General features: G+C 42.7%; 1 protein-coding gene across 2 annotated transcripts in view; it reads right to left on the reverse strand.

Moving 5' to 3' along the window:
- SCNN1G (sodium channel epithelial 1 subunit gamma) overlaps nucleotides 1–27,360 on the reverse strand; it is a 1,228,370-nt gene that overhangs the window by 362,161 nt on the left and 838,849 nt on the right. For both annotated transcript variants that reach the window (XM_044089818.1, XM_044089817.1), the window contains one exon: nucleotides 2,204–2,321. In XM_044089818.1, coding sequence (XP_043945753.1) covers nucleotides 2,204–2,321 — 118 coding nt within the window. The remainder of the gene's footprint in view (nucleotides 1–2,203; nucleotides 2,322–27,360) is intronic.

Here is a 27,360-nt window from a genome sequence, read left to right on the forward strand (position 1 = left end):
AGTGGCTCTACTCGACAAAGGCACTAGGAACTAAGGTTGGGTGGCACAATGTCAGGGTAATCCTATGGGCTAGGCTTGTAAAGACTCCAGGGCCTAGTACACACCTATGACCCTATAATATGTATAGCTACTAGTGCACTGGAGCCAGAGGTTTTGCTTTCCTTAACATTTGGGGGTTATACACTGAGATCGGGTTTTCTAAGCAACTAATCTCTATTTCTACCTTCATCCATAACAGCAGGACTTGCCATCTACAAAGGGTGTAATAAATATATAAATAATATCAATAATAATAATAATAATAATAATAATAATAATAATAATAATAATAATAAAAAATCACTTCTGTGGGCAGTAAACTTTTATTACTGTCCACAGATATACCTAGTGTCCTGTGACAGCATCTAAAAAGGTTCAAAAATATCTGAAAGAGAAAAATCAGGTGTCTTTGTTGTTGTGAACTATTTGGTAAAGCACTTAGATGGGCTGATCAAGGAAAGCCATATATCCAATGCTTACTTTCTTCCTGTAACAAGAGGTAATGGAAAATGTAATTATTTAAAAAAAACAAACAATCAAAAAAAAAACTTGTTTGGAACACAAGCTCATACTGAAAATCAGTAGGAAGTAGAAAAAAAGATGGTCTCTAATGTCTATAAATTAACTATCTCAATCAAGTACCAATCGTCTCTTGTTTTTTTCTAATTATTGGTGCAAGACGAGTAAGGAACTTACAGACGAATTGAAACCCCAGGCTATCAATTCAACTGTCAATCTAACGCCATTCAAAAAGTTCACATATACACAACTAATGATTAATAATAATGCATATCTTATGCCAGTGAAACTTAATAAATTTAATCCAACTATCTCGCCTCAGTGCCCATGCTGCCCATATACCAAAGCTAACCTGTTTCATATGCTATGGAATCATATATCGCAACCAATGGCATATGTTCTTATATAAGGGCATTTGGATCTGCATATTATGTATTAAAATATGAACATATAAAAATGTTTGTAAGACTGGCAACTACCTGTCAAGATAAGCTTTACTGCATTAATACTATTTCCCATAATTTGGTTGTGATATTTAATTAAAGTTTTAATAACTGTATTAGGACGATTTTAAATTGATTTTAGATAAGAAAAGTTTGAAAAAGTTTTGTATGTAATAATATTTATTTATTTATGTAGGATTTTCCTGCAAAAAGTTTTAAAATGTGCAAGTATTTTAGAGTTGTGTAGTTTTAATAAAAAAAGTTTGTTTTGTAGCTTTAAATTTTAGGGTGGTTTACCTAATTAATTGATTGTTCAACTGTTTAATGGATTAGAATATTTAAAGAGTTAGTTTGTCTTTCCGGTGTCTTGTTTGATGAAGTTGGTGATGAAACCATACTTTGTTGAAGCATTAAGAAAATTTGCTGTGGTTATATTTGGAAGTGGACATTTCCTTACTAACATTAAACCTATTGCTCTTGAAGGGTGTGTTGGCACGCCTTAGTTTTGCAGCTTTTGTAGTTAAGTTTTTTTCAAGACCAAGACACTGTGGAGGGGTACTGTTGGCATTGCTTTTAATTTGCAGAGAGAGTTCCTTTTTGATGGGGAATTGGTTTTGTTGCCTCCAAGGTGGTCAAAATGAATAGTGTCCAATATAAAAAAACAGAAGCATGGTCAGGGAGCTCTTGTAGATGTTTAGCGAGTGGGTTCCTTGTGATTCTGGATCTTATCTTGGACATGTTATGCTGTACCCCTTTTCTGCTTACTGATCATTTTGCCTGTGCAGAAAGCTTGGTATTGTCTACATCGGGCTCTGTATACTTACAGCTTCACTTTTTGTTAGGTACAAGTTTATCAAGCACACAACCAATTTTATTTTTCTATGGTCTCTTTTTGTTTTTAAGAGAGGCCATAGTGACTCCTTCTAGATAATTCACCTGTATTTCAGGCATAGGCTATGACCCTATACCCCATCTGCACTTCCCATGTTTAGCTTTCTGAACTACAAACCCACGAGCACTCATCCACCAAAGGAAAATGAAAAGATAAAAAGCAAATATTCCACAATGGTGAAGAGGCACAAAACATCAACACTATTGCTCTCATCAGAAGCAATGAGTCACCACAGCTCTAAGTTTCATTCTGTTTGCATTGAAGGGAAAACGCACAGTAAACAAGTACAGAAAAAAATCATGCAACTTACTCCATCCAGGAAACTTCTCATAGGAACAGTACTCAGCACCAGGTGGCAGAGGTTGCTCATAGTAAGCACAACCACAGCTATTGACCATTTCCTTCTGGAAACAGGAATGGAGGCAGATCTGTAGACAAAACCCATAAATTATGACACATTTTCACATAAATATATGCAGTACTCATTAGAAGAAGACAGAGATCCATGAAGTGTGCATGACTTTTGCAATTAAATGCCATAAAGGTAACCATCCGTGCAAGGCCTTCCATCCAGCTAAGACACCACTAAGATCCTCTGTTTCTTAATTTTGGTTGTTAGAGCAAGACCCCACTGCACAAAGCCATTTTAAAGGGGCAAAAGCACCTCAATACAAAACAAAATACAATACAGTACAAACTAAACCATATGTTAATCTGTTATTCTGCACACATGTCTAACAACACATCAAAGAGGTACACAGTAGCACTACTAATCATTGCATAGTAATAAGCGGCAGTGGTAATGTAAAGCCTGATTAGAGAAAAGAAAGTACAGCTCATTGGTTCACGTGTTTGCTGAACACAGGCAAAGCTTAATGGCCACTAACAAAGTTGCTGTCCCAGATTCCTCATTGGCACATATACAACCATGGAGCCATTCACTTCCTTCTTGAAGGTATGGACTAATCAGGCAATTTTAAATGAGAAGGGTATTTTACTTTACAGGTGTGAACTGTTATGTGTGCTATTAATCTCTACTGAGACTCAATATCCTCATGTTTAGATCAGAAGAGAGAGAATTTTAACCAAAGGGTTTCATACAGTAAGTGTTTCTCTAATTCTACATATAGGTCTTCTCTAAGAAGATGTCATAATATGTAAGATTTGCTAGTTAATCGCTATAACATAAACCTTGAAGTTCTTTAGGAACATAGTAACATATACACCTTTTAGTAGACAAACTTAAATGTTCTTGCCACCCTTGCCAAGCACTTAATACTGCTTACCTCACAAATCAAGCAGGGCCTTACTTTATTTATCTCTTTATTGACATTTGGTGACTGGGAAAGTCTGATTGAGTCGGGAACCCATTTTCAGTGGAGGCCTGGGGAGAAAAGCTCCAAACAAGTACAGACATTAATAGGTTTTACAGTTATGTGTATGCATACATACATTAGTAGACATAATACAATTTATCATGTGGGTGGATAACAATTTACAGTAGATTCTAAACAGTTTACTCTAAAAATTCTGGGTTAGTATTATACATTACTAGTACAGCAGACACAGTCATATATAAACATGAAATACGGCAGTTTTGTTTTATTGTTATAAAAGAATAAAACGTTTAAATATGGGTTGTAAGACAAAGGGAAGAGAGTACAATTATTAAAGATAGAAGTACATGTAAGGATTATCGAAAGAAATGCTGTAAGGGTCAGGATGGTAACACGATAGAGATTCTGTAGGCAAAGGAGTATATTACAGTGAGAGATACACCAAAGTAGGTAAGAAGATGAATTGGAAGTAGTTCAGGAACTGGAAAGGAGGACTAACTAAACAGATCCTAGGTAAAGGAGAAGCAGCAAGCTGCTGTAAATTTGTGTCTGTCCATACAGTCATTAAGACTATCCTTAAAGACAGCCAAAGTAGTACTTAGCTTGAACTTTAGTGGGGTATTCCATATGCTGTGTTAGGAAACTATCTCTCCAACTACTCTTATTTATGTTTTGGTGTAGGTTTAGGTTTCTAGTGTGAGTGTTTGTAGAAGCACTGGTTTAGAGAAGGAAAAAGGTCAGATAGGATTGCATCTTTCAAGGATCAAAAAGCTAGACACAGGTCAGTTCCGAGCAGCTGGTAGGGTACTGAGCATAAAGCGAGTCATGCTAGTTTTTTGGGATAGTTGAAGGATTTGAGATCTTTAATTTTCTTGGTTAGAAATCTTTGGAGCCTTTCCAGCTGAGTGATATGCTTAGATCTGTACATAAAAACATGAGGCGTTGTTTTCAGTGGTGGGTTTGATAAGGGAAGAATGCAGAGTTAGGATGATTTACTTGGTTGTTGAAGATATCCCTTTGGTAATTATCTGGGCCAGATAGAAGGATTTCCTGACTATTGTGGAAACATGATGTTCAAATGAGAGAGGGAGTTGTCAACATACCCAGGTCTCTCATGAGTTCTGTCTGAAGAGGAGTATTATTTATAACATATCAGGCAGGAGCAGCTTTTTTGCCAAATGCTACTAATCTGCACTTTTCAGTTTAACTTTAAACCATTTTCAGAACACCAGGTATGTGCACATTCCAAACCTTGTTGGACCCATTTAGTATCAGCGGATGAGCAGATAACAGTACTCAAATGGAAGTCATCAGCAAACCTAATCAACCACACTTCTACGATATTGGCTTGGATGTCTGCAAATTAAATGCCAAACAGTAGAAGGTCTAGTACTGATCCCTGAAGTACACCACTCATTACACAATTTTACATTCACAGAGTGTACTAGCATAGAACAGATGTTTACCCTTTTATGCTGTTTGTGAATAAATGTTGTAACATTTCAAACTACACTGGAAGGCATGTGAATAGTTAGGAAGACACTGTGGAGTATTCAATAATTGATCTTATGAGAGCTATACACAGAACAATTACCTTGACATAGTTTTTCACACTAAGGAGGATCGGGTGGGCATCTCCATACTCTTGGCAATGGTTATATGGATCTCAAACAAAATGTCATTGTCTGCATGGTCTCCAATGTCTTTTATCAATTCATCAGTTTTTAGCTGTCTGTTGCAATATTATATACAGTTGGTATGTGTATGGGAGGTTGGTGTCAAATGTCAGGATACTGCATGTTCTGACATTGAATGCAAGGTTATTTCTACTGTGCAACATTAGTTGCTATTTGAAACAAGGTGATGTTAGCTGGGTTAAGTACAATGCTCCCAATTTTCCAATCATTGGTATATTTGGCAAGCCAGATAATGAAGGAGGTTTTTGATGTCTCAGTTGAAGAATATGCTAAAGAGGAAAGGTATTCCAGTGGTGACAAGGGATGGTTAGGAAAGGAGCACCCCTACTGTTACCTGTTGCCATGTAGCCAACTGCTACCCAAGTTATGGCTAGAAGACCCCCACCATGGGGTGCATGTCCAGCTGTACATCTGTGGCAAAATCTGCTCTACTCCTACCATTGTATGTACAGTTTATAATTCTTGTAAGGACTACTGAAAAATCATCTTCCTGGTTGGGTAATTGAGGGGTACAGCAGCAGCAGCTGGTTCACAGGGCTGTAATGCTAACTTCGCTAGGGCACAACTGAGGTCCAGTGGATGGGAAACTTCCTTCGTGGATGGCCTCAAATGTAGGACTCCTTTAAGAGACTGCTTCACTGACAACAAAGAATAAAGAGGGGGACTTACAAGACAGGCAGACTGAGATTGCACATTTTAACTATCCATAGTTTTACAGAATATCCAGATTTTTGCTTCATTTTTGGTCGGTTTTTCATAAAATGTTATGGTTTTCCAGCAAATCACTTAAGACTAAAGTCACTAAACAATGACAGACATTTGAGTGTCAGACTTCATATCCTTCAGAAAACACATGCTAATGAAAAAACTGCAATTCTAGCAACCTTCAAAGTTTGAGCAATATCTGTCCTTGATTTTGGGTCCCCCCAACTGGTTTAGACATTGTTCAGAATTCTTGTGCTATGAGTTGAGAGGTGTATTATAGACACACAAACCAACACTGAGGTATAAGGAAATTCTGATCTGTAAAGGTTTCACAGCTATTTGAAGACTGTGTGCACCAAAGCATGATATGGGCCCAGACTACTCCTCTCTTAACAGGGAAAGATAATTATTTCTGTGTTTGCTAGGTATGAGTTCATAGTATTTGGCTTTCAAGCTTCCCTTAAGATAGAAAACACATCCTTGGAAAAACAAAAGGGAATGACAGCTAAATCAACCAAACTGTCAATCTTAGGTTCTTCAAGTTGGGGTGTAAAAGTGACCCTTTGTTTATGGTCAAGAGGTTCACAGCTGAAACAGCACTGCAGGCATCAGCTGACCAAGCCCATGTAGTTGGTGCCCTGGAGCAAAACTTTTTGCTCTGTCTGAATTTTGGAGAAAAAGAAAGGCCTGTTTTTGGAATGCATCACCTGCAGACCAAATCCATTAATACATCACTGTCCAGCATTCATGCATGAGGGGTCTCTGCCTCTATTCTGCTCAAGTGCCTTTCAAAATGTTTTCCTGAGAAGTCAGTCAGTCAAAGTCAAAGTAAACTTTATTGTCAATCAGATATACACAGCAAAGCAAGCTGAATGAAATTACATTGCTTTGGTCCCTATGCAAGACATAACAATGAACAAATAGTTTGAATGACAGTAAGACTAATGCACATACACAGTAAAAATATAAATATAAACAACACAATAGGTTACCACAACTGTAAAGGAAGACATTAGACAATATTATATAGTAAGTACTGCAAGACTATGACTTCACATTATGATTGCTTAGAATATTGCACTTCATCAGTTGTGGTATGACATATACTGATGTTCATATTGCACATGTATGGAGTGGTGACTTACTCCTGACTATTGCATACTCAGGAAGTAATACCATAAGAAATAAGGCTAACTGTACCAGTTATTGAAGCAGTTCTCCAGAGTGACTGCCATAACTGATACTTCATAGCAAGTGGTATATTGATCTAATTATTCACTGTCATGCCTGGCATTCAAGTTCAGCAGCCTTATGGATAGAGGGAAGAAGCTCCTGTTCAGTCGAGATGTTTTGCACTGCAAGTTGTGATGCCACCTACTCAAGGAAAGGCAGAAGTACATGTTATGGACAGGATGAGTGGGATTGTTAATTATCTTCCTAGCCCTTTCCACATATAGAGTCTCTTGCAAATCATCCATGGATGGGGGCGAGGAACCAGTGACTTTTTCCACTGTTCTCTCTACCCTCAGGAGAGCCTTGCGATCAGATTCTTTGCAGTTACCATACCAAACTATGACGTTATTTGAGAGGATGCTCTCAATGGTCCTCCTGTAGAAGGTTTTGAGGGTGGACTGAGACAGGTTTGCCTTCCTCAGTCCCCATAGGAAGTGCAGACATTGTTGTGCCTTCTTCACTGTGTGGCTAATATGAGTTGACCAGGATAGGTCATCTGAGATGTGTACCCCCAGGAACTTGGGTGTTTTTGACTCTTTCCACTGCCACCCCTTAATTTCCACACGTTGATGTATCACCTGAGTTCTCCTGAAGTCCACTATTAATTCTTTGGTCTTGCTTACATTTAAGGCCAAACTGTTGTTGTTGCATCAACTTATCAGATGCTCTATTGCATCCCTGTAGAGATTTTCCTCACCATTTCTGAAAAGACCTATGACAGTGGTATCATCCATGAACTTGATGATTTTGTTGCCATGCAATCGTGCATCAACAAGACAAACAGCAGAGGACTCAGGATGCAGCCCTGAGGGACACCCGTGCTCTTGTAATACTGAGTGAACTGTTATTTCTCACAAATACTTTTTGGAGTCTGTTGATGAGAAAGTCCAGTATCCAGTTACATAGGGAGGTGTTGATGCCCAGCTGAATCAGCTTCCGTATCAGACTCTGGGGGATGACAATGTTAAAGGCAGAACTAAAACTGATGAACAGCATTCTGACATAGCAGTTCTTGTTCTCTAGATGTGCCAAGGATTCATGAAGTGCTATAGCTATTGCATCAGCCATGCAGTGGTTAGACCTATAAGCAAATTGTAATGAATCCAGTGTTGCAAGTAGGCTTGAAGAGATATGGTTCTTTATCATCCGCTCAAAAACACTTCGTTACTATTGATGTAAGAGCAACTGGCCGGTAATCATTTAGGCTTGTTGGCTGGGACTTTTTGGGTAAGGCAATGATTGTCGTATTTTGGGTACAATGACTAGTTGCAGGGATGTGTTGAATATATCTGTTAGTACACTGGACGGTTAGGTAGCACAGTCTCTTAAAACCCTTTCCATAATATTATCAAGATCAGCTGCTTTTCTTGAGTTTACTCACCTCAGGATCTTCAGAACATCAGATGTTCTTAGACATAGCACCTCCTCACCCTGTTTGACAGGTAGCTTATTCGGCACAGTATTGTTGTCCATATCAAATCTGCTGAAGTAGGTGTTTAGTTTGTTCAGAAATTCTGTGTTGTCAGCACATGGATGCAGGCCTGTAGTCAGTTATGACATGAATGCCTTGCCAGAGATGTCTGGAGTCCCTTTGGTCAGAGAAGTATCCCTGAGTTTTACGTCCGTAGGTCCTCTTAGCCTTCTTTATACCTCTACTTAGAATTGCTCTGGCCTATCTTAGGACATCTTTACCTTTTGATTTAAATGCAGAATTTTGTGCCTTTAGAAGCTCATATACTTCACCAGATAGCCAGGATTTCTTGCATGGTGATACATTTGATGACTGTTACATCATCAACAGATTTTGAAATACAGGCCATTACAGATTCTGTATACTCCTCCAGGTCAATATGGTGGTTCTTTACAGCTTCATCTCTAAACACTGACCAGTTCATACATTCAAAACCGTCCTGTAGTGCCAAGACTGCTCCCTCAGGCCATATCCTTACTTCTTTGATAGTAGGTTTGCCTCTTTTCAGCAGTGGTGTGTATGCAGGAAGCAGCATGATGGCCAGATGGCTGGAGTTGCCCAGATGTGGATAATGTTCTGCTTTGTAGACCAGTTTTATGTTTGTGCACACCTTATCGGGAGTGTTCTCCTCTCTTGTTGCAAAGTTCACATGTTGATGGTAATGGGGTAATATGGATCTGCATTTTAGTGACATGAGCTCAATGTTCTCTGAGCAGTGAGAGGCAATTATTTCACAATTTGTACACCAGTTGTTGTTGATGTACACACAAACACCCCCTCCACAAGATTTGTCACAGAGAGACTGACTTCTATCAGCACAAAATAATGACATCCCCTCCACATATATTGCACTATCATTTATACTGGAGTTTAGCCAGGTTTCAGTGAACACAAGTAAAAACTATTTCTCACCTTAGATTGTGTGGAAACATCCATCCTTAAATAGTTCTATCTTGCTCTCCAATGAGTGTACATTTGCCAACAGCATAGAATGCAGGCCTGTGTGAATTTCTTTTCAGTATGACCTTAATTTCTACTCTAGAGCCTCTCTTTTTTAATCTTTCACATCTTTTCCTTTTAATATGCTTCCCATGTCTGTCTGATTGTCAACTGGTTAGACAGGTTTCTGCAGTTTTTACCATGTTCCACTAAGACTCAAAGCTGCAGGAGCTCCTGGAGTTTGAGATTACAGGCCTCTCTGTTAGTAGTTCATCAATCATGCAGCATAGCAAGATATGAGATCATATTTCCAGAAGATTCTTAGCATTGTAATTAATCATACCTTCATTTCTTGTCCTTAAATCTGTTTCTTTTTTGTTGTTTCTGACAAAAAAATGAGGCAAATAGTGCACCTTCCTGTAGGGATCCAAAGCAGCCACTGCCACACAGGACACCGCCATTTTCATTAGGGAAGTAGGATGATCACTACAGCAATTATTTATTTATTTATTTGCATTTGTTTACCGGGAGGTCTACTGGGTCAGGGTGAGCCCATTTTCAGTAGAGGTCCAGGGAGAAAAGCTCTAAAATACAAAACATGATAAAGCTACAGAATCAAAATACAGAAATCAAGCAGTGATGGCACAGAGTACTACATTACAGAATAGGTGATACAATAAAATAGATAATACTAGTTATACAGATGTTAGACTTTAATTATATAAGTCAAACAAGAATGCAACTAATGACATGGGGTAATAGCGAATGTGTAGACAATACAGTATTGCAGATCTGCAGTAGACAGGGAAAGATGGAGAGCAGCAGATTGAAGATACTGAAGGTAAGGTATATCCATAGAGCTATTGTTATACAGGCATCAAGACGGAATAGAAGACATGGTGGGTAACTGATATAGTACATTACGTGTGGTTGGTTGGCACAAGTTGGACTTAGTAAGTTGGAAGCACTGAATGCATATATAAGGAGTCTGAGCCATAAGTGAGATGGGGAGGAAAAGTAGGAAGGTTAGGAATATTGGAATTTTTTATAGTCAGTGCTGGTACACGTTGTCAGAAGAAAAATTCAAACAAGTCGCATCTGCCTCAGGTGATGAAAAACTTCTTTATTAGCAGCTAACCAGATTACACAGCATGTTGGCCAAGATGATCTCCTCCTCTCTGACCAACTTGTTTACTGACATCAACTTTTATACTGCAAGAAAAACAACTTTTTGTTACATTTCTGACCGTTGACAGTTGGCTATGAAAAACATATAGGATAAACATGTTTATCACAAATCACCTCAAACCAACAGTTAATACAGAATGTTCAAGAAGTACAGAATGTTCAGTTCAACAATGGTAGCTCAAATTTTCCCCTGTACTGCCCCTGTATGCGTCTTGTTTGTATTGTCTGTTAACCTACCCAACCTACCTCCCCAGCTATACCGACTTCCCGTACCTGACATACCACTCTCACCTGAAAAAAAAAAAAAAAAAAAAGGCACTCTGTACCCACAAAAAAATTACGCCCCATACATAGCTGCCCATTTTGCACACATGTCTGCTGGACATGGAATCTGTCAATTACAATTGGCTGTACAACAAGTATTATTGTTGTCCTTACACCTCTTTCGGGGTGGAAGGTTTCAAATGTCACACCAAATTACAAACATATGCACAGCTGTTGCTGATGAAGAAATGGGCAGCTATGGGCCTTACCTACATCCCTCCTGCAAAACCCAAGCTTGTTTCCCTACTGTCTTACCCTCTTTGTGACCCCTTTTTCACCACTTTCCTGTCTCCCCATTTTCATTTCTTTCAAAGAAAATAGCGCGGGTGTGCACAAGAGTAAGCACTTTTAAGCGGTTGTAAGCGGGTGTGCGCGGAGCTGAACGCCAGTGCGCATGCATGAGCTCCGCGCAAACCAGCGCTAACCCGGTTACAACTGCTTAAAAGTGCCTTAGTCACTCTGAATGACAAGTCCTGCAGTCTGCTCAAAAGCAAAATAAAATCCCACTGTCAGTCCCGAACCCAGGACAGTACAGTTGTGTATACTTACCATAAATGTAGATGTTCGAGTGTCTTCACTGTTGCAGTCATGACTGTAGCCTTCTCCCCTGCCGGCAGGCAGTCCTCGGTCAGCCAGAATCCCAAAGTCTGGGTCCGGCGTCGGCTGCTCAGCCATGCTCCCTGACGTCAGAGCACCAGGAGTACAAAGCTGACAGATGACGCCATGTTCTCCAGTTTTTCTTGCCCCAGATGTCAGGTGTTCCAAAATGAGTAAGATCCCATACCCTTTGCAAATACACCTCAGAAAAAGGGTGAAGAAGGGAACCACACAAAGGAAAAAATAAGAGGGGACAGGAGGGAGGGTAACCCAGACTGCAACAGTGAAGACACTCGAACATCTACATTTATGGCAAGTGTACACAACTGTACTATGTTCATCGTGTTTCACTGTTGCAGTCATGACTGTAGGGTTGAATCCCAAAGCAGAATAAAAGGGAGGTGGTCATAAAGTAAAGGGAGCGGCTAAAAGGCCCTGCAAGACTGCAGAAGCAAAGCCTGCCCTAGACATAGAGTAGAGAGGTAGATTGTAGTGCTTGGAAAAAGTATGCAGTGAACTCCAAGTTGCAGCTTCCAAAATGTATTTGGTAGGAACTCCCCTGAGGAAGGCAGCTGAAGTGGCAGCAGCTCTGGTAGAGTGAGTGCTTATACTCCGTGGGATTTGCTTTCCATGGTGTGAATAGCAAAATCTGATTCCATGAGCAATCCATTTAGAAATTGTCTGTTTTGAAATGGCTTTACCTTGGGAACTTGAAGCATAAGAAACAAACAATTGCTCTGATTTCCTGATGTCCTTGGTTCTGTCCAGGTAAAAACGTAGTTGTCTGTGTACATCCAAGGAATGCAAGATCCTTTCCCCTTTATTTTGAGGAGTTGGGAAAAAAGTTGGCAAGTGAATAGTTTGATTTAAAGCCACTTTGGAAACCACCTTAGGCATGAAAGTAGGATTAGTCCTTAAAGACACCCTGTCTTGATGAAAAATAATAAAAGGTTCCACAGCCATAAGAGCTTGCAACTCTGAAACCCTCCTGGCAGAGGTCAGAGCTAACAGGATGGCTGTCTTCCAAGATAAAAACGTGATGTCAGATGTGGTAGTAGGTGCAAAAGGAGGTAAGGTGAGCTTTTACAAAACATAGTTGAGATCCCAAGCAGGAATGGGAGGAGATCTAGGGGGCTTAAGTTCTTAGCTCCTCTGAGAAACTGTTTCATGAGCTGGTGGGAAAAGATTGGAGGGTCAGTATTATAATGAGCAGAAATAGCAGAGGCATGTATTTTTATGGAAGAGAAAGAGAGACCCTTATGTAAGAGGTCTGTCAGGTAAAGTAAAATCAGAGGAATGTTAGGAACAAGAGGATCTGAATCCCGAGCCTGCATCCATGAGCAAATTCTTTTCCATTTTCCTGCATAAGATTTTCTAGTGCTAGGACGTCTGGCTTCTAAAATTACATCCATAACCTGCTTGGGTAGGAGAGAATGAATCATAGACCCTGGATTAACCATGCCGCTAGGCTGAGAGTTTTGACATGGGAGTGCAGAACCAGACCCTGGTGTTGGGACAGAAGGTTCGGAGTCTGTGGTAAAACCCAAGGGGGCTCCAGACAAAGGTTTTTCAGTGTTGCGTACCAAAACTGTCGAGGCCAATTTGGGGCCAGCAAGATTATCATCTTGGGCTTGTCATGTTTGATCTTTAATAACACCCTTGGAAGAAGAGGTAGAGGCGGGACGGCATACCCCGAGAGGTTTCTCCAACTGAATGATAGTGCATCCACTTTCCAAGCTAGTTCGTGGAATGTCCTGGTGCAAAAAATCTGTAGTTGATGATTGAGGTGGGATGCAAAGAGGTCTATGTGAGGACATCCCCAGACTGCTGTAATCATCTTGAATATTTCAGTGTCCAGCATCCATTCGTGTGGGTCCGACAGGTTCCTGCTCAGACTGTCTGCCAGGAAGTTTTGCTTCCCTGGTAGAAACTGAGCTTGAAGGTCCAGTTTGCAAGCTAGAGCTGTGTTCCATAGATTCATGGCTAGTCTGCAAAGGGGATAGGAATGAGATTCCCCTTGCTTGTTTATGTACCACATAACTGTGGTGTTGTCTGTTCTTATCAGTAGTTGTCCTGGATGTAGAAGATTCCTGAAGGCCAATAGAGACTTCTGAACGGCTAACATTTCTTTTAAATTGATATGCAGGAGCTTCTGATCCTTTGTCCAAAGGCCCTGAAGACAGTTGCCCTGAAAATGGGCTCCCCATGCATAATCTGAGGCGTCCGTGGTTAGTATCTGAGTGGCTGGAGGCAGACTGAAGGTCTTTCCTTTGTTTAGAGTACATGCCTTGGACCACCAAAGGAATTCCTTTTGAAGACAAGGCAGGACGGTAATCTGTATGTCTAAACTGTGGCAATGCTGAGACCATACACTTTTTAGGTACCACTGTATTTTCCTCATATGTAGTCTTGCATATGGTACAAAAAGGATGCAGGAGGCCATGTAACCCAAAGCCTGCAGGAATTTCCTTGCAGATAGCTGAGTTGATGTTGCCAAGGTTTTGAAAGTTGAAGCCAGCTGTAATTGTTTTTCATATGTCAGAAATGCCATCTGGGTTGTTGTGTTGAGAAGAGCACCCAGAAATTTATCTGCTGAGAGGGTGTCAAATTTGACTTTTTTATGTTTACAGTGAATCCCAAGAACTTGAGAAGATTCTGAACAAATTCTAGATGTTGGAGTAAGACATCCTTGCTGTCTGTCTGAATAAGACAATCGTCCAGATAAGGGTAAATTTGAATTCCCTTGAGTCTGCAATAAGCTACTACTGGAGCCAGGCATTTGGTGAAGACCCTGGGTGCAGTAGACAATCCAAAGGGCAGCGCAGAGAATTGATAGTGCCTCAATCCGGCCTTGAACCTGAGGTATTTTCTGCATTCCTGCCTGATGGGAATGTGTAAATATGCCTCCTTTAAATCCAAAGTTACCATCCATGCATTCTTGGTCAGCATTGGAAGTAGATGCTGTAGAGTAAGCATTTTGAATTTTGATATCTCGAGAAAAGTGTTCAGGACTGACAGATCCAGAATGGGTCTCCATGAATTTTGCTTTCTGGGGACTAGAAAGAGCCTTGAGTAAAAACCTTGTCCCATCTCTGAAAGTGGAACCAGTTCTATGGCTTTCATAGCCAAGAGTGCTTCCACCTGGTTTAAGGCCTCTAACCATTGATGTTTTGGAAGATCTGGCCATCCGCTTGGTCTTGGTAGGGTATGAAAATTGAATTTGTAACCTCTTGAAACCACATCCAGAACCCACTTGTCTTGGGTTATATGAGTCCAATTTAGGTGAAAAAGAGAAAGTTTTTCTCTGAGAGGGGCTTCCAGGCAAGAAGTTCCTGCAGCCCAACAGAGTCATTGAGTCTGTTTTCTATGAGCTTGCGACTTGTCCTCTGCTCCCCTAGGGGTGGAAGCAGTCCACTGTCTTGGTCTATAAGAGGCTTGTGTTTGAGGTCTTCCTCAGGAGCATCTATACCTACCCCTCTGAGGCCTGCCAGAATTGGGAAAGGACCAATTTTTAGTAGGCCAATTCCTACTAAATCTGGGTGGCTGTACTTGTAAGAAATCTTTGGCCGTTTGCATGGATTTTGCCTTGTCCTCCATCTTCTTTATCACCACTTCAGCTTTAGATCCAAACAAAACATTATGCTGAACAGGAGCATCCAATAATTTAGCTTTTACTTGATCTGGCAAGTTTTGTTCCTTTAACCATGCATGCCTTCTAATGACTGTGCCAGAGGCAGCAGCCCTACAAGAAGCCTCCAAGGCATCAAATCCACAGTGTAAACCATGCTTCCCAACTTGCTCAGTGGCATGCATTAAGTCATGTAATTCCTTATCATCTGCAGAGGCGGAAATGGAAGTTAACTTTTGTTTTAAAACAGACAGAAGAAATTTTTGGTATTTCAGCATATGAAACTGACAGTTTAAAGCCCTAATAGATAAAGTAGCAGAAGAAGAAAATCCCTAAGTCTTTTCTTAGATTCCGAGTACTCCTGTCCTTCCCAGTGAAAATGTTCCCTCATTTCATGGAAAGTTTCCCCAAAAGAGAAATCCTCATGGGGAGAAGCTGAAGGAATGGATTCCTCAGCATCAGAATCCTCATAAGGAGGGAAAGAATATTCCTGGTCAGAAGAAGAAACTGAAGAAACAGAAGCCTGATCAGAGGAGTCATAATACACTTCCTGCCTTGGCCTTTTATCTGGAGGGGGATGTGTACCCCTAATCATAGTAAGTAAGTCTTCAGCCATCTTGAGTAACTGTTTCTGAGACTTGGGTGCCGGATCAGAAGAGGCCTGGGCTGCAGTCTTTGATTTGGAAGGAGTCTTTGCCTTTGTCTTTGGCTTTGCCTTTATTAGAAGTTGAGTAGGCCTGAAAACCCCTTCGGAAGCCGGTACCTGCACAGCGGCTCCGGACCCATCCGAAGGAGCATTGTCCGAAGGTCCTGCAACAGAAATATTCAAAGGCCTAGTTGGCTCCTCGTGGGAGTCCGTTTCGGCCATCGGTTCCGAAATGGCCGACGACACGGGCTGCAAAAGCGCCTCAGTGATGACAGCCGAACCTGAAGCTGGCTCTGCTTGGGCTGCAAAAGCGCCTCACTGACAACGGCCGAACCTGAAGCTGGCTCTGCTTGTACGATATCGTCTGATTTGGACCTCGGAGGCCTGTCTTTGTCCTTGCGTCGTTTGTGAAATCCGGTAGCCGGAACCGTATCCGATGACATTTTGTAATTAAAACGCCTACCGAAGTAATGAAATGCAAAATCATACCTTCGTTTAATTGTACGTTGATTGAATCTAGCACAAAACTGACAACTAGCTACGTCGTGGTCAGGGCCTAAGCAAGGAATACAGTAAGAATGAAAATCCTTATGAGGTATTTGCTTCCCACATGAAATACAATTATTAACTTTTTCTGACATCGGACTGGAGCAAGAAAAAAAGTTTCCCCAACAGGGTACTTAGCTTTGAGTAGGAGAAGAAAGTCTTCGGACTGAAGTACGTTTTAGTAAAAATTGTCAGGAGTCAGCCGACCGGCACTTGCGAACTGCTATCACCGCACGGCAAGAAAGACTGGAGAACATGGCGTCAGCTGTCAGCTTTGTACTCCTGGCGCTCTGACGTCAGGAAGCATGGCTGAGCAGCCGACGCTGGACCCAGACTTTGGGATTCTGGCCGACCGAGGACTGCCTGCCGGCAGGGGAGAACCCTACAGTCATGACTGCAATAGTGAAACATGATGAACATCTTGGAAACAGTAGTCTGCATGACTTACCACTAAGCCATGACTGTTATATAAGAACACTGTGCTACAATAAATATATCATGTAATAGTAGGAATGAATGTAAAGGGAATATAGGATGTGTAGTACACAAAGCATGTCATGTACATTTACTGTCAAATGTAGTGGAATTCTAGAATAGTAGTGTGTGAACAGAAGCAGCCATGCTAGTTGGTAGCTAGTAGGTAATAATGTCACTGTAGCACCTTGCAAGCCACACACATACTCACAGCAGGATAATCACTGCCCATACCCCACAACCTCTTACAGGAACACATCTGGACTAAGTAATAAAAAATGTGGAGCAAAGGGCCAAAAACAGGGACACATTCCAAATAATGCTACAACAAACTTAGACACTTCAGAGAGTAACAGGTTCTGCATTTTGTTGGATGTTTGGAAGGGTATGAAGTCTGAAACTGAAATGTTTGTCACTATAGTCTGACTTGAGCCCAGAGTGATTTGCCAGAAAAAGCTGTTTATGAGATATTGACCAAAATATGAGGCAAAAATGTGGACAAACTGCAAATATCTGTACACTTGAGAGGTCTGACACTGCAATATTTGAATAGTTAAGAGCCTAGACATAGCAACAGTGACTGAGTTACAGGGATGCCCCACAGACTCCCTGTGAAATGTACAAACAGTAGGCAGAAAGGTGTTACAACACATGCAATGGTAACTATGAAGTACTGAAAGTATGCATCACTTGCACGGCAGAAATAGTGTAGTAATACATATGTTCATGCTATCCCACAGTCACAACTGCAGAATACCAGACAATTTAATGGGTGTACCCCACTGATATGTACCATTCCATGAGGCAGATAAAAGATGCACCTGAGAGTCTCTGGGGCCTGCTCAGCAGCATACTCAAATACCCTAATAGATGTCAAGGCCCACACCATGGCCAGACCACACTGCATGCAGTAACACCCTAGCAGATATAGCAAGCATTCCAAGGTGTGAATGTACATGGAAATTAGGAAAGCCACAGCAGCACACTACAGTCAAGACACATAGCAGGCATACAAGTAGTGAATGTAAAGGGCAAATATTGAAGCCATAGCAACAAAGTGCAAGAGCCACTGCTATATACCAGTTACACCACATGTCCCACAGGAAAGCACACACACCCACATTAACAGTAGTAGTAGTCTTAGGTGTCAGTGTACATACACACTTAGTACAGCAAACTGGAGAAATGAATGGAGAAATGTTAATCTACAACACAGCCAGAAATATGAGAGGGATACTAACCTTTACACTCACAGAACAGTGTCCACAGCATACCAGCATGGTCCCTGCCCTTAAACTCTGAAAGGGCTATGCCTATCTCACATACCTTTTTATAGCACTGTCCTGGAATCACAGTGAGATCTGCAATCAGTACACAACTGGCTGCATGCAATTAGCAAATGCTGGCTAACAATTGGTGCAGAGGCCATCACATGGACATATGCAGATACCTACAAAAGCATGCTGTACTCCCAGTCCACACATGCAATACTTTCATTGCACCCTGTGGAGGTAGGGAGAGACAGAGAGAGAGAGAAAAAAAAAACATACACAAACAAAACCAGTCAGCAACAACCACTTGAAAGCTGACAACTGGCAACTGGAGCAACAGGACACCAAACCAGACAGCAACACAAGCAGCTGTGACAAACACAGGTAATGTAAAGTAATACTTTAAAAGTCTACATACTGTGAACCCTCCATATGTGTCATTGGTCTGTATCCATATGTATATGAAGATGTGCATATGGCAGGGGACATACAGCAACTATCAGTGAAGGCTGCACATACATATGTATGTGGGGGCATCTATGTGCACATATCAATGTAGGTTGTAGTGCAATGTACAAAGTAGGTTTTACAGTTATGTATGTTTAGCAGTATGTTAGTGTGTGTATACAGTTTTGTAAACAAACATGTTGATATACCTATCTATCATATGGATACGTATGTATGTCAATATATGTATATATATATATATATATATATATATATATATATATATATATATATATATATATAATATGCATATATGTATACATACATAGAGAGGGATGTAGGAATACATAGACAGATGTAGATAGATAGAATATGTACAAACATATATATGTAATACACACATACAGATATAGATATATGTAGATACATATACATAGACAGACAGATCTGACTATCTACAGATATGACTGTATATGACAATCTCACACTCCCCCTGTCCCACCCCTCTGTCACTCTCACCCCCTCTCTGTCACACCCCCCCCTCCATATCTATAGCAATATATGTACATCGATATGTATATGTGTATATGTATATATATTCTGAGTGAGGCACATGTGTACAGATGTATTGCAACAGGTGCCTGGTGACAAAGGCACGGAGTGAACACCAGTGTCAAAACTGGAGTACCATACCCCATTTCAAATCACCCAAACCAGTAACCCCCAGATATGTGATTGGCTGCCCACCACTGCATGTGTCAGGGGTGAACAGGGTCATAAATGTGTACAATAGTCCCCCCAATGATATTCACAGTGGCACACTATTCCTGGAATACTTGCACATGGTATGGGTCAGCAGACATGGTGTGTCAGCTATGGACATGTAGGTCAGTGTACCCCTCCACACCACACAATGGCTGCCACGGTATGTACCTCACATGACAGCTACAGATATGGAGAAGGACACAGTGACATGTACAACACTGTGACAATGCACTCAAACACATTATCAATGCACAGTGACTAACACCACCACAGAGTACACACATACTACCCACATAGAGGTTACCACTCCTGGATTTACATACTTAAGTCACACCCATGATAGATGTCCAACAACCATAGTAACACCTCACACCATCCATAACCTAATTGACTGCTGTGTGTCGTCTGTGACACTGCAGTAGAGAGCACATGGCAGAGGTACAGGTTCCTACCCACAGATAAGACATACCCTGCAATAAACCACACAGCATTAAGAAGCAAGACTCCCCATGAGTACATGTCACACATACCCCTGCTGAATGTTAGTCAGATAGGTAATATGCCATATGAGTCACCCTGTGTAACTGTTTGACAGGAGCAGGTACCATCACATCACATGTGTCACAATGGTCAGGGTAGCAGAAGAGTATGCTGCTGTAGTCCCAGGGGCAATAGCATATTGTATTGTATTGTATTGTATTGTATTGTGTTGTATTGTATTGGTATGTAGAGGTGCCTCCTTCGTGGAGTGGAACCACTGCTGCTGTACGCCAGTATACAGGTACATATCCTGTAGTCAGGCTAGTGTTACATAGCAATTCTATATGTGCGTTTAGCTCCTCTTGGAGTTCATGTATCATGCAACCGGGGATGCCATCAGGTCCCATTCGTGTTGTGTTTTCTGCTTTTCTAAGGGCGGCTCTCACCTGGACATCTGTGATGACAGGGAGGTTACAGTCAGCTGGGATAAGTATGTCTTAGTTTGGTGGAGAGGGAGGGGGGAAACTTGCACTGAACCTGTCTGCCACAATGTTGCTAATATCTGTGGGTTCAGTGAATTATTTGTTGTTGTGTACTAACTATGAGCATATTGGAGGGTTTCTGACCAGGTTGCTAACATAACTGAAGAAGGCCTTGTGGTTATCTGTAGTGTCCCTGTTGATTTCCCTGTCAAAGTTGCCCATGGATGTTTGTATGAGAGAAAATAGCTCCTTACTAGTGCTGATCAGACATGCCTTCCCTTTATGGAACTATGCTCTGTCTTGCAGTAGCTTCCATCTTTTGTTATACAATCTGTCTATGGCTGGGGTCCACCAGACAGGATGCTTTTCCTTTGTGGAGAGTGTCTTGGTCTTATATGGGATTGCATGATCCATGCATTCTCGGAGATGTCTGTAGAAATCATTTGTGAAGGGGTCAGCATTGTGGGTTGTGTCTTCCACTGGCCCAGTGGGCTTAAAGGATACCATGTCAGTGTTACGAAGTGTAAAGTTTGCATTTGAAATCTTATTCACTGTAGTCGTTTGTGCTGGTGGTAGAGGTGGGATATGTATATCCAGGGCAATTAGTTTGTGGTCAGCTCACAGTAGTTGATGATGTACCCCATACAGTACCTCGATACAAACCCCCAGAGTGAGGAGGTGCTTTGGACCTGAATCCGTGTTCTGACTGCTGGGGTTTGGTAGTATGTCATATGGAGTGTGCCAGGTAATGTTGCACAGTTGTTTGCTGAGCACTGATACCTGGCCATTTACATGTCTATCCACCAATAGACAGACAGATGCTATATATGTGAGATATGTTGTATCACAACAGTCAAGTAGCATGTGTAGTATGTGTGCCAAATTCTGCTGACATATTTTGCTGATATCATGTTATTTCCTTTTTCAGGACCATGGCTCACCAGCGCAATCCAGCATACTCTGCAGCTGAGGATGAGGAGATACACCAGAGCCTGGTGCGGGATTATGCAATACTCTTTTCCCGCACCAGCCAGAATCAGCAGGAGAGGGCTGCACTGTGGCAAGACCTGGTCCGTCGGGTAAATGACACAGGTATGCATAATAGGACATATGAGCAGGTACGACATCACTGCAGTGATTTAATCAGAAATGTCCGTCAGCATGCGCCGGATATCCACAGGCAACAGGTTGCCACAGGTGGTGGGGTGGCTACACATCCCCCACTCACCAGACTGGAGGGACTACTCATAAGTGTTGTGGCTCCAGCCCGCCAACAACAACAGCAGCAGCAGACTTGCATTATGATGGAGGCTGGAGCCACACAGCAGCAAGACTACGAGCGTGCAGGTAATATGCCATATGTATAGTTGACTGTTGTGTACACTGGTAGTTAATGCATGTGTGAGGTGTGTCCTTGGTTTGTAGCTGTCATCATAGTATTTAATGTGCAAGTGTGATATTCTCAATATCAGCAGCTGACCTTTGAAAAGCGACTGTTGTACTACTGACCTGTATCATACTCAGTAACAATGGCACAGTTGTGCCCACTGACATTAATTTCCTCACTTCTGCAGGTCCCTCCGGTGTACCAGCAATGCAGCCTATCCATGCTGGTGAGTGTGTATTAACAATACCTTTAATAATCTTGATAGTAATAGTAATATTAGGCTCACTGAGTAGTGCTCTGTGTATGCATGCAGGTGTGTCTGTGTCTGTGTGTTGATATCTCGCATACTGAGTAGTGTGCAAGTGTGCAACTGTGTGCATGTGTGCAACTGTGTGCATGTGTGCACCTGTGCATGTGTGCACCTGTGCATCTGTGCACGTGTGCACCTGTGCATGTGTGCATCACTGGTAACATTGTGTAGACATTGTAAACTGTGTTTCCTGTTTCCCTCCCACAGGTTCTGGTGCTGCTCTGGTGTCATGCAGCAGGGAACCTGAATCAGGTGCCACGGGTACTGATAATGATGGCATCTGTGTAATGGCACAGGAAGGTATGACAGGGTCCGTCATTGGTCAGCCAATTGACAGTACACAGCTGTCAACCCCATCAATGCGCACAGTTATCCTGCCAATACACTCTTTGTCACCAATGTCCCTAGGTGATGGACAGGATACAGTGGGCATTGACCAGGGTAATGTGGTATCTGTGGCACATGCTTTCCCACACAGCAGCCATGGGCATGGCCTTGAGATGGTACCACACAGACAGATGTCCAGGGGTTCTCGTGGGAGCATCCGTGGGTGTACTACCCCTGTCAGACGTGCCCACAGAGGTCTTACACCTCAGCTATGTTTCAGGCTGTCATGCAGGCACAGTCACGTATGGAACGGTACACCAGACAGGGTCTGAGGGAGCTGACAGTATGCGTGACATTGCGGCTGCCATCCGTAATTTCACCAATGTCATAGACAGACGTTGTGGGGACATATTAGATTGGTTCCACAACTACATGTCCATGAGCCAGGGCGATGGTGGACGGTTGAGGCGTCGATGTGGGCGTATGTCAGCAACAGCTGGCAGTCGTCGGGGAAGACAACAGGGCCGCGGCCGCCCCCATAGTGCCAGCAGCAGCCCCAGCAATGCTGGGTCTGTGCTGTCATCAGACCGCCCCAGGAGACCATGTGCACGTGGCTCTGGACAGGCCCGAGAGGGATCTGTGTCCAGTCAACGAACACCTGCTTCTGATGACAGTACCCAGTCTGGATTGGTACCGGATACGGTCTGTAGCACCTCTGCAAGGCACAGGTACCATGTCCGTGGCCAGAGACACTGATCTGTATGACCTGGCAGGTACAGTCTGTGGCTGTCTAGAAACACCAGTATATGGCAGCCATGAGGTGGAACTGTGTGCATCCATACACACATGCGAATTGACAACACCTAGAGCTACCGCATACACGCACACACTGCATCAACATTGCCCCACCTTGTACTGCTGTCCCTCACCAACACACATACGCATACATGTCAATTGGTGGTATCAGTGGCAGACTCAGGCATACCAAGTTCACACCCTGTGCATATGATGAAACTGTGCCACCTCCTGCAATCTGTAACATCAGTGCAGGTACAAGTTAACATGTTGCTGATGCACAGGGTGACTGCATAGACGTGTAGTAATAGTATCATGTTGTTAACAGTACTGTGTGCTGATATAATTGTGGGTATATCCCAGCATGCCTGATGCAGTAAGGGTATGATTGTCTTGTACTGTTGTCTACACCCATGGTAAGTACCATAGTGTATCATCTGCACATGTTAGCATACTGGTGGTAAGGATGTCAACAAAAGGCTACATACATAGGTAGCACAGGGGATAAGGTAATGAAAGTATTGATACGCAATGATGGACATGTAAACTGCAAGTGGCATGTTGCCCACACTGGACTCTGCAATGCGGATGTTTGAGGATGTTGATATGTGTGCAGTACAACACGACTGGTACAGGACACACAGGAGCACCCTAGCACTGCAAGCTCACATCTCATACCATGCTAGACAGCCCCAACACACAAAACTAACTTTCACAGGAGGGAGAGTCCCCATAAATGTCAGGGATACTGTGGTGGCAGGACAGGTAGCATACATCCTACTAAGTATGGAACCACTGAGTCAAGGCTCAGTGTCTGTTATTTGACATGTGTATTACTGCAGGTAAGAGCACCTGGGTTTCCATCCAGTTATTGTACATCCTGATGGTACATGGTCTGTACACTTGTGTGCGCTGAGATTGGACCCTAGACATCTGACCTGTGTATTTTCATGTACATGTGTATAGTGCCTGCATATATGCACTGTTACCTACTGGAAGTGGCACAGCTTGTTTGTTGTACAATGGACTACATGCAGCCCTGCTTACTGTAGCTTTGTTTGCATGCATGTTTGCTTGCAGTTACCCTGGAACACTGATCCCACCTGCAATGCAGAGTTACAGAGCTTCTGTGGACTCCTAGTGACATCTGCATAGCTTACTATATGTATGTCCATGTCTCACTTGACAGAACGTCACTGTTTGTCCTGTTCACATTTACGTTGCCTGTGACACATTGCATATGACTTACCTGACATTTGTCCACGTGAGCAGTCATATATGCCAGTGCTAACCAATCACAGGCACTACACCCTCACATACTCACCTTCTGTACCTTGTTCCCCATTGGCCCTACGTGCTGTTAATCACCATGGCAATCACAATACTATGGTAGCATGTGCAAAGGTCACTTGTCAGTCACCTCTATGGTACAGTTGTGGAATATGTGGGTCATGTGGCAATGTCACAGCTGCCACATGTACATAGTCAACCCTCTCCCCTACACATGGACGTACAACACATGTATGAGATGCAACCACATAGCTAAACTGGGGACTAAGCACTCTGAACCCAGTACTGGCATAACCTGTCAGGTGGCATGAAATACTACAGTGACTACAATACCAGTCTGATGTAGACCTACACTGACAGCAATCCAAACATGTGAACACACTGGGCCATTCGTGGAGCCTCAGAATAGCATCCTGCCTGAGCAGCAGATACCTCTGCAGCTGGCACACAGGCATACGTTAAGCCAGAACACAGCACGTGCAACACATAGCACACAAATCCTGTGTACCAAACAGTCACAGCCTGTACAGCTAGACAACACACCTGCTACAGTTGTGTTAGGTACCTTTATTGTCTGGTACAGTGAGGTCCCGCTCACCAGGCTGGACAAGGTGAAGGTCACAGTGATATGCCCGTGGGGCACTATGGTCCACCACATAACACAAGTATACAGGTCAGTCAGAGGCATGGACACATATGACTCGGTCATTGTCCATGCCACTATGGCTGACCTGTGATGTACCTCCCTGGACTACATGATAGGGAACATGGAAGGGCTCTCTGAGCATGTGGCATAGGCTGGTATGACCCTGACCTTGGTCGGCATCATACCCTCACCAGGAATGCTGACGTATTACTGAATGCTGATGAATTACTGTAGCTACAACACCCTAGCTGAAAGGTTCCTAGCATGTAGTCACTGCATTGCTATGGAACAACTTGTTACCACTCCCACAATAGGTGAAAACATGCAGCACCTGCTCATCAACATGTAGACTATATGCCCCAGACCAGATGTGTATCCCTCGCTGCTAGGATGATGCCATATACATCTCACACTGTATATGCACATACCACATGCAGCACCCGCACAGAAGACCACAGTCATAATGTTATCCAGTGCAAATACCATGTATTCACATGTGGCAGGCGTCAGACATGGGAACTATTGAAGGTCACAGGTACATATGTGTATTTGGGACACACATACATCATCTGTGTCCATTGCCATTACTGGTTTAATCGATGTCATGCATTATTGTGAACAACAACCCACACACGTGGGCATTCTGTGTGACAAAAACACACGTGGCATGTGTGGAATTCAAAGCCATAACTAACTGTGCTATGACAGTAGTGAGAGACGCAGTAGCAGAGCATGCTATTTGCATTACTGGGAGATTTGCCCTCTTCTGATGTACTTGTAGGGTGCTGACATCATCTCTGTATAGAGATTGGAATATGCAGCAGCTGGTGTGTTGTACTGGTTGGCAAAAGGGTCAGTTCTCTCACACATGTAATTGCACACCACACCATACCCACTTTTCCCTGGACATCCATATCCCATCCCCACCCCCAGGCAAGGTTGTCACTGCAAACAAAGTGTATTTATCAAAAGCAGACTTTACACTTGTGAAGACTGGGGTGGAAGACTTCAAAGGACCCATGCTGGGGGAGTATACAGGCCACTCTGCATAATCCTTGACAATTGCATTCTATGAGCATGTGGAAGGTTTGCATTGATCATGCTATCCCAAATATACCCATGATTCCTCCACAACAGGACACCTGTCAGGTGTACACCAGCCATATATGAGCTGTCCAACAGACAGAGTGAGCTAATACATTGCAGAGCAGTAGCCCACAGAGGGAGGACATCTCTGAACAGTACTGGCACGACACTTCAATCCCTCATAATCATCACGACAAAGTGTTGACAGTGAAATTGTCCAGACAATGCAGATAAGGCTCCCCTCAGTCTGTTACTGACGCCCACTTACTGTTAGAGGTCCTCACCAACCCTCTTCCAGCACACACCAATAACATGGATGTGGCTTAGCAAATTCAACCCCTGGGATCTCCACTGTGTCCCTGCTTGACAGAGGCACAGCACACTAGCCTCACACGGTGCCTTATGTGACCTACTTTACAGTGGCACAGTAGCCTACTGTACTGGGGAGGCAGCAGCATGGCTGCAGCATGTCTGACCATGTTAGTTCTGTCCTTGGTCTGGTTTGCAACCCATCTACTGACATAGGGGTTTATATTTAAGCTGGTGAGCTTATCTATAATGAACACGTGGGGTATTGTATGGAAGCCTTTGCAAGGTCCAGCTATGCTGTGTGGACCACATTGCCCACATCAATGACCGTAATGACTGTTTCAAATGAGTCAAACATGTTTAAGGGGCAGGATCTGCACTTAAGAAAGCCACACTGGGTAGGGTCCAGTGTCAGTAGGTCCCCAATATCTTTATGTCTGCGGTACATGCTGATCCTTTCCATAGCTGTGCAGACCAAGCTTGCCAGGATTCTGGGGTGGTAGTTTGCAGTATCCATTCAGGCAACACCTTTGTTGAGAAGGACCACTGTTGTTGTACACTGCTCTTTGGGTACATATCCTGTGGTAAGGCTGACTTTGAGCAGTAGTGTGATTTGGCATTCCATTCTTCTTGGAGTCCATGTTGGACTCAGCCCAGGACACCATCTCATACCATTGCTGCTGTGTGTTTTGCTTTGTAGATGCTGGCTGTTACCTCAGCATCTGCAATGTCAGGGGGCCAGCAGTCTGCTGGGATAGATATTTTGCATTCTGGGGTTTGCACTGCACCTGTCAGGTTGGATGTTGGCAATATGTGTGTGTGTTTGGTATGTTGTTTGTAATATTTGAGTGATTCAGAGCATATCTGTGAATTCCCAACAAGGTTCCTACCATCAGTTAAGAAAGCCTTGTGATTATCCTTAGTGTCCTGTACAATTTGTATCTTCATAGGTTCATACTAGGCTATCCACCCTAGGGCATTTATAAGCCTAGCCAGAGTGTGTGTGGCTTTCGCCACCCCTTGCTATGTGAATATTATGGCCATTTATGATTTACTTTACTGTGCCTCTGTCTGGACGTGACACAGT

This window comes from Protopterus annectens, chromosome 12.part0 (assembly GCF_019279795.1).
Source record: "Protopterus annectens isolate FY-2018-M chromosome 12.part0, PAN1.0, whole genome shotgun sequence".
Lineage (NCBI taxonomy): Eukaryota > Metazoa > Chordata > Ceratodontiformes > Protopteridae > Protopterus > Protopterus annectens.